The 13,063-nt window shown below is 40.2% G+C and overlaps 1 protein-coding gene across 1 annotated transcript in view; it reads left to right on the forward strand.

Moving 5' to 3' along the window:
- The window catches only part of SIPA1L1 (signal induced proliferation associated 1 like 1), a 76,794-nt gene that overhangs the window by 40,543 nt on the left and 23,188 nt on the right, over positions 1-13,063 (forward strand). The window contains exons 10-11 of the mRNA XM_054400311.1: positions 6,403-6,552; positions 11,370-11,494. Of these exons, the coding sequence (XP_054256286.1) occupies positions 6,403-6,552; positions 11,370-11,494 (275 nt within the window). The remainder of the gene's footprint in view (positions 1-6,402; positions 6,553-11,369; positions 11,495-13,063) is intronic.

Raw genomic sequence — 13,063 nt, forward strand, 5'->3', positions numbered from 1 at the left:
CGGCTTCCTTCACACAGTTAGTTAGTCCACATGGAACACTATGTAGCCTATAGCCCAGAACGTATCAGAGCGTTACGTTAAGGAAAACAATAATAAACCACACATAGGTAAGGTATGCCAGAGCTAATGTTATTGGAGATGTCATTTAAGAACTTTTTTTTTTTCCCCTCCCAATTTTCAGTTCTTCTTTTGTACACTTGGTTTCCAGACTTTATTGCAAGCGTGCAGGGAAAGGAGATCACAATAGATAGCAGGTCCAGAGGAGGGCCACAAAAATGATCAGGGGCACCTCTGCTACGAGGACAGGCTGAGGGAGCTGGGGTTGTTCAGCCTGGAGAAGAGGAGCCTCTGTGGGGAGACCTAATAGCAGCCTTCTAGTATCTGAAGGGGGCCTACAGGAAGGATGGAGAGAGACTGCAAAGGCCTGCAGTGACAGGATGAGGGGTAATTGCTTCAAACTAGAGAAGGGCAAGTTTAGATTTGGTATCAAGAAGTTCTTTACTATGAGGGTGGTGGAACATTGGAACAGGTTGCCCTGGGAGGTGGTTGAGGCCCCTTCCCTGGAGATACTCAAGGTGAGGCTCAACACGGCTCCAGGCAACCTGATCTGGTTGGGGATGTTCCTGCTGAATGCAGGAAGGTCAGACTAGATGACCTTTGGAGGTCCCTTCTGGCCTGGACCATTCTATGATTATATCCTATTAATATGATAACATCTTATTAATTAACATGATAACATTTTATTAATTCATATGATAATATCTTATTATCAGTCTCAACTATAACTTGATTCAACAAACATTTGGAAAGTGTGAGCAAAGCATGCTGCTGGACATGTGCACTTCAGTGTGCAGTTCAGTGGATGAAAGCTAAAGGCACGCACTAGAAAATTTCTGAGAACAGTCAATATTTTAAACTAAATGGAAAACTGAATGATGGCATGACTGCAGTCCAGCACTGGCTGTAATTCCACAATCTGGAAGTATTATGACTAGTTTGGGATTAGCAATCCCAAGCACCAATAATAGGCTGGGCAGTGATTGGCTTGAGAGCAGCCCTGAAGAAAAGGATTTGAGGTGCTGGTGGATGAGCTGCTGAACATGAGCTGTCAGTGTGTATTTGCAGCCCAGAAAGGCAATCATATCCTGGGCTGCATCAAGAGAAGTGTGGCCAGCAGGTCGAGGGAGGTGATTCTCCCCCTCCACTCTGGTGAGACCCCACCTGGAGTACTGTGTCCAGTTCTGGAGCCCCTATTACAAGAAAGATATGGATGTGCTGGAACGTGTCCAGAGAAGGGCCACGAGGATGATCAGAGGACTGGAGTACCTCTCCTATGAGGGCAAACTGAAAGAGTTGGGGCTCTTCAGTCTGGAGAAGGGAAGGCTCTGAAGAGACCTTATAATGGCCTTCCAGTGTCTTAAGGGTTCCTACAAGAAAGCTGGGGAGGGACTTTCTAGGGTGTCAGGTAGTGATAGGACTAGGGGGAATGGAGCAAAACTAGAAGTGGGTAGATTCAGATTGGATGTTAGGAAGAAATTCTTCACCATGAGGATGGTGAGACCCTGGAACAGGTTGCCCAGGGAGGTGATAGAAGCCCCATCCCTGGAAGTTTTTAAGACCTCACTGGATGGGGCTCTGGGCAACCTGATCTAGTGTGAGGTGTCCTTGCCCTTGGCAGTGGGGTTAGAACTAGATGATCCCTGAGGTCTTTTCCAACCCTGACAATTCTATGATTCTATGACTAGTTTTAAGTCTTAATTGGGGACTTCAGAGGATGATCTTGCCCTAAAACTTCATACTTCTTTGAATGATGCTTCTGTGTGTAGTCAGTGACAGTAACTGGCAGTATTCATTTATAGGTGAATTCCTGCAGATGGAGTCTACTTAAAGCTGTTCCCATTTTACATAAAAATGCTGGTCATCTACTGCTTCACTTGGATCAGTGATGTTTCTCCTAATACAAACAAGCAAGGGAGATTGTAGCACACAAGGATTCATTATTTTAAAGTTTGTGTAACATTCTTCAAATGCAAATGTACTTTTGTGAGATTATATATTCTGCATTTCCCACTGGCACCAGGACATAGACCTGCATGTGGCTTATCAAAGGTTTATTGGTGCACCTGGCTGTATGGCGAAAATTTGGTGTTTCAAAACCATCTGAGAAGAGCCATGCTGTGAGATGTCAGGAGCTGGTCTCTCTTGTTTGACAGTGGCCATCAGCAGGGACCAGGAAAAAGGCAAAAGAAACAAGTACAGAGGAAGGCTTCCTACTTGGTCTGATAGTGTGCTGCCTGGCTGCAGTTGAAAGTCAACTGGAGCCAGATGCACCTCTACCCCTGTGTTTAGCAGTTTTGGATAGTAACTCTTCATCCAGGTGCCTGCTAACTGGTCTCTTGAGAGGTCCAGGCCTCCTACTTGTTCCTTTGTTATGAAGGATAATGAACAGTGGTCGTTCTCTCAATCCAATGTAATTCACTTTTGGAAGATTGATAAAATTATGTATGATTTGTGGACCCATGTAGCCTGTTCAGTGTTTCATCGCAGAGAAGATATCCTGTACCTCTGACTGTCCCCCTTTATCTTTTGTCGTTACCATAACATGTTCTCTGAAATACAGTGATCAAATGGAAGACAAGTACTCGAGGAGGTATAACAGTGGGATGTGAGAAGGGATGACATGACAGCACAATTGCATCTTCTGTTCCATTTGCTATCCCCTTCCCCAAAATTGCTGATGTTCTTTTTCCTTTTCTGGATGGTTCAGTTTCCTTTTTAACATGGGAGCATTGACTCAGTGCTTTCAGAGAGCTGTCACATCTTGTGGTATTATTAGAACTGCAGAAATCAGACACATGGAAGGTAAGCATGACAGAGTTAAGATTTGATGTGCAATTTTATTCTGAGCTCTTGTATAACTATATTTTCTGATACTTCCTTCAATTCAATTATGAGAATTTCTTCTAACAGAGGGCATCTGCCTCATTCAGTTCACACAGTGGATGCAGCTCATTAAAGAGGAGCTATTTAATATTTTATTTTCCTCTTCATTACTCCATCCCTATTTACTGGATGGCAATCAAATTCTGCTGTAAAGATGCAATTACTAATTCCCTTCTAAGCTTTACAGTGGTGCCCATTGCTATAGTTTCTGAATGCTTCATGGGTATTAATTAAACTTTAGCCCTCTTCAGATTAAGAACAAAGAGACGGAGAAATTGTTTTCTAATCATTTGCTGTGTCTTACTTTGGACACCTCATATGTGGAAGTGTGTCTAGCATTGTTAGTATTTTATAAATTCAAATTACAGCTTCAGTCACCTTCAGCTGCTGTGGTAAATTTTCAGCTCAGAAGTAAATCAGACCTTAGAATCAAATCAGGCCTTTGAGAAAGTTTCAATTATTAACAGCAAATGAAAAATTTTCTTTAACAAACATGCCAGTGGTCATAGGGGAGTGCTGCAGCAAGTACAAGATAAGAATTTAGTTTGCTAAGTCAGCACTGAAATGCCTTGGCTGTGAGGCCAGCTCTTCTCTTCTGCCAGCCTCCACCTCCTTCACTTCCAAGTTGTGCAGCTCTTGTAGGAGAAGTTGTAGCACAAAATAAAACTGCACGGGGCAGAGATCCTAAGGGAAAAGGCATCTATGTGTGTTCATACAGCTTAAGACTGCCTTAGGCCATAGGCACTAAGCATACTAGTCTGACCTTCTTCTGATGATGTGTGTATTACAAACCCGTGCATACTGAAGATGAGGGTAAAATTGCAGCTAATGACAGGAAAATTAATTGAAGAGCAAGGCTGATGCTTTCAATGTCTGTGTTGTCATACTAAACAAAATACATGTATGCCCTTCCCACTCACTGCCCTCACAAAAGATGATTTTCTTCCCATATTTGGCAAGACTCAACTAGTTCTTTCATGGTGAACTAGATCTGTTAGAACTAAATCACGCGTGGTATAATCTCAGTTCAATTGACTGCAGTGTAATTGTGTCTGTTTAGTGCCATGGATGCTTGGCCTATTTTTAGATTCAATTATGGGACTCTTGCACTTAGCCGTTTTGGAATTTCTTCTTAAAGCTGCCTTTTGAAATAGGTAATAGCTTGGTTTGGTGTTTAATTATAAATAAAAGACAAGGACAGAATATCTTAACTATAGAAGCATACTCCTAATACAATGCTCCTTTTGTCTTGGGAAGTGCCTTTCATCAGTAGATTTCAAAGCAGCTCAAGAAGTCGATTCGAACAAGTTGTTTTGTCTTATTTATATGTTTCATATAAAATGAAACACCTTCCACTATTAATGTTTTTTAGTGCTATTGTGAGCTGTACCAACAAAAGGAGTGCTGCTTTAAATAATAGGATGTGCTACCTGACTGGTTGTTCGTGGCTGTTGTTCAGACCACATTTGTAATACAATTTTGTTTGCCCTCGAGGTCTTTCATCTCTGTAAATCAGTTATTACTCCATGGCATTCCTTCTGAACAGTGCTGTCACTTTTTGGTAAGGCATAGGATGTAAAGAAAAGGCATACCCGAACTTGAAGTGAAAATGTAAGCATTTTCCAACAGGGAATCATTTTACAGAGATGACTTGAGAAGTAATTGGTTTCCTTGCAATAATTTCTAATTTAGTATTGAGAAGAAAGGTCATACTTCTAAAGGGCATATTGCTCTGTAAGCATAACTGAGTTTCAGTGTGAGTGCCTGTATTAGATGAGTGAATGTTATTGAAAGCACATATTTTTGTTGGCTGAACTAATTTTTTTTTTCATCTTCATAAGAATGCAACTAGGAAAATGAACTGCTTGGCTCACAGCTCCCCAAGTCTCCAACTCTTGAACTGTGTTCTTTGCAATCAAATGCTTCAGAGTCATTGCTTGATAAATGTGAGATAAGTTCAGTTTGGTAGACTTGCTTGGGTTAGTATGGTACTTGCAGTGGTCAGGCATTAGATCATTCTTTTCTTGTCTGGGAAAAAGAGTAGCTATTAGTCATATGCACTTTATGAAATTCCAGATAATTAAGAAGTGTGGTCCAGTCCTACTGCCCTTTCCGTGTTAAGATTTTGTTAGTTTACTACTTTTTTTGCAGAATACTGAGGGGGGACAGTTTGAGATAGATAGATACACACACGTATATGCACACTCTTTGTATATATACTTACACATAATTAACAATAAAATACATTAATCAGTTTCCTGCAGTATTGTGGTGAGAGCTGATTGAAATCTGCCACTCCTTTACAGATACAGATTAAGTGGCTAGGCTATATAAATCTCCAAACCCAAATGTATTCTGAGGCAATTATCTGTGTTTTACTGAAGTTGTATACATTTTTCAAGTGGTTTACATTGACAGTATTATTTTTGATGGTCATGGATAGTGTAAGTCAAACTCCACCTAAATCACTGCAGAAGTTCTGAATGCCTTCAGCCACCTCTGAGAAGAGCAAAGAAGTATCTAGCAGCAGTGAACTCAGTTGAGGTTTGGGAAACGATGCACAAAGGCTTCAACTACAGAAGAGGATATACAAGTTGAGCAGTATAAGCCTGCTGCTTCCAGCCATTCTGCCCAGGTGCATGTGTTGCAGTTCTGGTCCATTTATTTGCTATGTGGTTATTCTGACAGGACAAGGCTTCATATGACTCAGGTCTGTATTTTCAAGCAGAGTTTTGATACATTGAGATAGTTTATGTTAGAGTATTACACTTCTAGAGAGAATTTTAGGTATTTGTAACTAACATGGTTTTCAGTCCTTGCAATTTCACAGAATCACATAATGTTAGGGGCTGGAAGGGACCTCGAAAGATCATCCAACCCCCTGCCAGAGCAGGGTCACCTATACCAAATCACACAGGAACACATCTAGGCTGGTTTTGAGTATCTCCAGAGAGGGAGACTCCACAACCTCCCTGGGCAGCCAGTTCCAGTGTTCTGTCACCCTCACAGTGCAGACAAATTTGGTGGCATGGAGATAAGCTTGATACTCTTGGGAGAGTTTGCCAAGACTAGTTTGAATTCCAGGCAAGAGTTTGTTTTGAGAATTTGAAATATTTTGTTCTGTTTGGTATTTTCATGAGGAATGTTGTGCTTCATTATTCCTTACAAGAAATCTGTAAAAACTAATCAGGACTTTAGAAACTGGGGATGCTGTCCTAGTGTGTGCTGAGATGTTCCTCCTGCACTTGCCTTTCTTCATTTGCTCCCTGGCATCCAGCTTTTTAGAGCTGATTTTCCATGATTTCTAATAGATTAATAAGGGGAAAACATCCGATTCTTCGTTTCTGCTGTCTCCCTGATGTCTTGTTCTTTGCTGATGAGACAATTAGCATGATGTTGTCCATCATGCTTTGCACTGTTCAGTGTTGCTGATCCAACTGGTTCCTTTGCTCTGCACAGGTTGTCTCCTGGTTCTGATGTCTACGTCACAGTTTCATCCATTGCCTTAGCAAGATCGCAGCAGTGCCGTAATTCTCCAAGCAACTTATCGTCCTCCAGTGAGACTGGCTCTGGTGGGGGCACATACAGACAAAAATCTATGCCAGAAGGGTAGGCACCAGACTTTTCTCATACTTTTCTTAGGCAGGCTTTTTGTTCTCTGTTCCATTTGATGTAACATACATTAGACTACAGGAGTGCTCATACAGCCTCCTGTCAGCTGTTGTTTACATGCATTAAAATGCGTTTGTTTTCAAATGTCACTGTTGTGCTTCTTGAAATAGTCAGTTTTAAAAATCTCTTGCTTCCACCTTTTCCTTTTATGACCTAAGCTCTCTGATCCTAGTCTACAACTGCTCAGGTTGCTATCCAAAGGACCCTTTATGTATTTAAAACTCTTCATTAAAGGTACTGGTTTCATGTTGCAAATGGTTTCATTTCACAGGTTTAGATTCTAAAATAAAATAAATAATAGTTTGGGGACTTTGCAGTCTGTGCTAATAGTTGAAGCAAGTGGTGCTGAGTGAAGCTAAGACTTCAGGTATGTAGGCACAAAAGTGCCAAGTAATCCACAGCTTAATTAATCCAGTACTTTTCAGGTACTCCCAGTCATCCTGTTTCAAGGCACTCTTCTTCCAACTTTCCAGAAGTCTTCAAACTCTCTGAAGTGATTCAATGTCAATATAAAGGGAAACTTGCAGATGAAGAAACTAAATCTGTATCATTTTCAGAGCGCACTCAAAGGGGCAATAAATCAAGCATCTCCAAGTAGAGAAAAAAGTAATGGCAGCAGGAGAGCTGTCTACCACATTCCAAATTACTTCCTATAGAGAAGATAAAGGGGCAAAACTGGTGATTGCTCACACTGCAAAGCTTCCCTCTGAAGTCTTCTTGAGTACATTGGAGGTCATTCTGTGTAATTCATTCTGGTCTGAGTCTTTATAAAGTAGACATGTCTTTTTCTCTGTTAAAAAAAAATGTACCATTAGTAAGATGAAAGACTGTTGTCAAGAGCTGCTTAACACAAGGCACTGTCTTTTGCCGTTTGGGTGCCAGTAAGGGAACACTCCTCTGTGTCAGCCCAGAGAATGCTGTTCTGACCATGTGTTATAGAAAATGCTGCTTCTTTTTCCAGAGACTTGTCCTCCCTGTTCTTTTCCTTGCAGATTTTCTCTAAACTCATTAAGCTTTGCTGTAACGAAGCTAAATTGAAGTGTGTCCAGAGCTCTGTGGCTGGAAAAGGCACTTAACCTCTTAACAGCCCGCACACTTCCTGGCTCATTCCTGCCAGCAGTGCTGCCGTGTTGCCCTGAATTCTGTAGAGCAGCTTGTGCTCCCCCTATCTTGTCTGCATTTTTCTAACTACATCATTTGTTCTACAAAAAAGATACTACTGCCATATGTCCTTAGATATCACAACCATAACTGCTTAAGTAGGAAGGGATTTTCAGCGGCACTAAGGTTTTTGCTTTCATAGATTCATAGAAATGATTTGGGTTGGAAAGGACCTTATTGGCCTCAGAGCACAGCAGCACCCATCCCAACCCTTCTCCATCTTGTAAGTTAATACATTCAGTTCAGCTTTCTTTGAGCAGTTTGCAAGCTCAGCAAAGAGGTGTGTCCTAGAAACCTGGTGTGTATAGTATTTTTGGGGTTGAAGTTTCCATTCTGAGCAAGGAAACACTGCTTAAAAGGAATAATAAATGCAGCCATTAACACATGGACTTTACATGTTCCTTATTGGATGCTTTTTTAAAAAAGAAGTCACTTTCTAGACTCTGGTTGTTCACCTATTATGTTCTACTCTTACAGGAAAAGCATTTTGCTTCCATAGTATCCTTGCACACTTGAGTCACATTTACTCAGGACTTTCCAAACATTTTCTATCAGTCTAAGTGGAAAGCATGAAAAATGTAATTTTGAAGGAAACTTTCCCTTGCTTCAGTAAGCAAAGCTATGTCTGTTACTACAAATCATTGCAGTTCCACATACACCGTCTGCTGAGATTTGTCCAAGAGACCAGATTCAGGGCAACTCTGTAGTGGTGTTTGATGGTAGAGCTGGTCAGCAATCAACCCATGTATTTTCTTAAAATAAGTGAGAGATTTTTTTATCGTTTAATTGCTAAGCTGCTGGAGAAAAGGTTGGGCTGGAGAAGAGGCTCTGTGTCCCATAGGTAGTCTTTGCAAGGTGAAGCTCTGGTCCAGTCTGTGTATGCTAGGCCCTGAGACTTCCCAGTGCAGGAAATCTCAACCACATAACTTGTGTGTACATTTTTTTCTTGTGGCATGATATGACAGATTTGGAAAGTTTCTGAAACCTAAATGACTGGAAGCATGAGTGAGTCCAACCTCTGTCAGACATCCCCAAGGGCAGTGACTGCTGCCTCTTCCAGGTTATTGGTCCGTATCCTAAGATGGGTATGGGCAAAAACTTCACTGCCTTCAAGAATATCCAGATTGGTCTTGATGTATATATGTAAGTTTCATATACTTATGTTTACCTGAAGGTATGTATATGCAATAAATGATTGTAGAATGTACAAATTAAATTCAATACCACTGAAATAACATTTCTTTTTCTTATGACATAGGTACAAAGTGTATATTGAAACCATTTCACTGTTCTTTAAATTGAGATTGATTTCTCCTTTGAGTTTTTTTTTTTGGTTCATTCCTACATGTCCTAATGGGCTGTGTATTTAAGCAGCATAGAACATAGCACCACCTGCATTTATTATTCCTGCTTTTAAATAGTTCATCTAATATAAAAAAGGCAATCTAAAGACATTTCTTGCTGCTCAATTAGTAGAGCAGTAGTTTTAATGAAATAAAATTCAAAACATAGTGGTTTCTTGAAAAAATGTTAAAAATATGCCAGATCATATAAAATATGCCAAATGGAAAACTGACTGCTTCTATACATGTGAATATTATGGGGTTTATGTAAGAGGACAACACATGAAAGTAAAATTGATGCAGCACAGAATCTTTGCACTGAAATTCTTGGGATATTTTTTTCCCTTGGGCATCAACTTCTAGCTATTTTATCATGAAAATACGTTCTTCCTAAAATACTTTGCCAGTCATGAAAGTTTGAAAATTACTTCAGAACAAGGTTTAAAAAAAAAAAATCAATCAGCCATTGAAATGCTGTGTTTAGACTTTTTATGCATCCATTGAGTTGGTATTGAATTCATCACATTTAATTTAGGTACTTGATTAAGTGACATCCTCACTAGTCTGTGTGAATAGAGAAGGAAAAGCATTGCTCACTTCATGCAATTTCAATTTGAATCATTTGTCTTCAGAGGGCAGATGTATCTGGGTTTTCTTTATTCACCAAGCCATATATTGGCTATACCAGAGAGTGCTGAACAAAATGGAAGTGGGGTCATGTTTGGGTAAAATTTAGGCAGCCTACATTTGAAAATGTGACTTTTAGAGCTGTGCTGCGTGCACAGAAGTGTCCCGGCTGCTTGTCTTTAAGGATAGGAATGGGATTTTGCTGTTCTGAGTCATACATTTCTTTGAGTTCACTTGAGTTAACAAGTGCATGAACTTTCAGATGCAATAACCACAATGAGCTTGCTCTGACGGTTGGGCAGATGTCTCTTTTGTACTGGAGGTCATGTGAGGTAGTCTGTACTTAGTGGAGTAAGTTGAAAGCACAGTCTGAGTATTTTATATTCTGTTTTTATGTCAGACACTTAGGGCTGCAGAAACTCCTTGATATATAGAGAATCTGTCAGCTTGTTGTAATTCTTTTGGGTGTAACTCTGTGCATGCACAGTTTGGGGGATTTTTATTCCTTCTGGGTATGTCTGATTTTTAAAAATGCTTCAGAAATGCATTACTGTTGACGAATTCTTAATGATTGCTAAGTCTGAACCAAACCATCATTATTATGGACTTAATTTATATGATACAGAATTACAGATTTCTTTCTTAGAGTTTTTTAGGCATATAAAGCATGTAGACTTTTGTATGAAACAGAAGCACTGTTTCTCACCTGTCATTAGATTGTTCTCCTTGAGTTTACTGCATCTTTATTTAGCTTCCTGAAGTCCGTCTTAACTAATCTAGCAGGGTTTACAAAGTCTGTTGAACAGCTTTCCTTTTGCTCTGTGTGCTTTCTTCTACAGCAATAGGTGTCCATGTCTTGCTGCTTTCCTATAGCTGTTTTTATTTTGAATTAGTCCATGCGTTATTTTATGATCAAATAATAATTTACAGAATTTATAACCTTGAGATATTGGGAATCCATAACCTATATATTCAACTCGATAAGCACTTACTTAAAATACTTGGCAGTGTAATATTGTCCCAAATTATCTAACCTTGTTTGCATATGTCTGCATCACCTTGATGTGACCTTACTCACCGTTTGCTTAGAACCCAGGAAAAAGGCTGTGATTCATGAGATTTTCCTAACGAACTTTCTCATGCTCACATAGGCTAGTTTGAGGTAGTGCTTTCCGAGTTAAAAGGATCCATCCTTGGTATCTTTTCCCAATAAACACAACTTCATCTCCCTATGTGGCTTTTTTCCAGACTTTTTACTCACTGTGGTCATGTAATGGTCTGTTTACCTTTCCATTTAAACATCTGTGTAAATGAAAACTAGTAATTTTATTTCTGGATGTTTGGTCTGTTTTTTCTAGTTGTACTGTAACCAGATGTTCTTGATCAAAGATGCTCAGTAAATTAATGTGTACAGTAATCTTATGCATTAAAGGTGCTAAATGGGTCCTGAGAGCTGCCATGAAAATGAAATGGGAAAAGCATTATAAATCCTGCAAGCTGGGCCACACATTGGTTTGCCCTGTTGTTTGACACTAGCTGCTTGAAACTGCTCTTTTCTCCTTATGTGAGTTCTATGCATATTTAATACCATGATCTGCTTTGTTTTTTGGGGTGTTACAACAGGTTTGGAATTAGCCGTAGATCCCCTGCTTCCATTGACAGGCAGAACACGCAATCAGATACGGGTGGTAGCGGCAAATCCACACCCAGCTGGCAAAGAAGTGAGGATAGTATCACTGACCAGATGGGTAGGTAATTAATTCTCTACACTGAGCAAGTGGTGCTAACTGCAAGGTGACTTTGGCAATACCTCTCTATGCAGAGAGAACCCTCTTAAGCACTGTGATTTCAGAGTCTTTGAAAGTTAACCTTGTTCATCAGGATGAATAATTAGGTCTGGAGCATGTACTAGCAGTCTGTTTCCTTGAGACCTGTGACTATCATCTGAGGAAGAACTGATTGCAGTTCTTCATTCAATTGTGGGCCTAAATCTGCCTTTAATGCTTTTACCCTGAAACACTGCCCTTCTAGAAGCAGTGGGGTGGACAATGCTTATTCATTTGTCTTGCTGCTGAGGACTTGTTTGACCTCACCTATGCTCCCCGGTGGCTTGGCTTAGTTTAAATTTCGCTTAGTTTGTCTAAAGTGCTTGTGATGCTCTCTTTCAAACAGTGCTATATAAATGCAAATTGATTGTTTGGTCATTGAAGCTATAAAAATACCATGTACAAAATGAAAAAAGAAAGGGGGGGCAATTAAAGTTTAAATAGTGAAGTAAATCTATAGCTTGGTAATCACCTTATACCAGTGTATACATTTTTCATTGCATTTGGCAATTAAGCTGTCAGCTGAGGGAACATATTAACTGCATAAAACAGCTGGGTACAGAGAATTTGCTCTGTTAAGCCTTCATTTGAAGTTTTTGTGCATAGACCTTTCGCTGCAGCTGTGGTGTGACTTGAGTGGATACCATAGAGATTGACACCAGTGGAAATGTCCTATTGACATACAAAATCGATCCAACAGGCTGACCAGGGTCAATATTCTAATATTGTTACCACAGATGAAGCAATTCCATACTTTTCCTGTTGCACATATGGATTACCATTTTACTGCACCATAGCTTTTATTCTATGTAAATGGGCTAGTCTTGGACACTGAAATCAGCAGTAGTTTAAGGCAAATGCCAACCTCAAGGTCAGAAGATGTACTTTGTTCACATACCTTCACTGCCTCAGTGAGCTGTGCCTTGTTTTGAGCCCTCTGTTAGTCCCTCTGTCACAACTCCCCCCATTCTTCATACTCAAAAGCTGTGATTATACAGATCTGCAGTTCTCATCCTGACAGAACGATTTTTAATCACATATGTTTTGATGCTGTGTGACAGTAATGACACATGTAAAGCTAAACTTTTGCTCAGCGTTTCTTTTGCAGACCAACAGTTGGGTGTTAGTGCAGGCACTGAGTGGAGCTGCCAGCAAGTTCTGTTCAGCAGCGTCAGGTGTCACCATATGAGCAAAATAAATAAGGCCTAGAGGAACAGGCACAACAACTGTGTGATAGAAGAGATGGCTCCAGCATTTGGCAAGGGCTGAGAAATATGTACTGCCATTCCTGTATTTTATCTCTTGTGTATTGTCCTGCATGCATGGAGTGACAGTTGGAAGCTGCATCTCTGACTAGAGACTTTATTGGCAACCTGGTGAATCTAGGTGAAAATTCAGTTTGATGACAAATAAGCACATTTCCACTTGGGCTAATCTGCCTCAAGGCAAATAAGGCACCAGGTTCAGTGAATCCACACACCCACTCCTTCC

This window comes from Indicator indicator, chromosome 4 (genome assembly GCF_027791375.1).
Source record: "Indicator indicator isolate 239-I01 chromosome 4, UM_Iind_1.1, whole genome shotgun sequence".
Lineage (NCBI taxonomy): Eukaryota > Metazoa > Chordata > Aves > Piciformes > Indicatoridae > Indicator > Indicator indicator.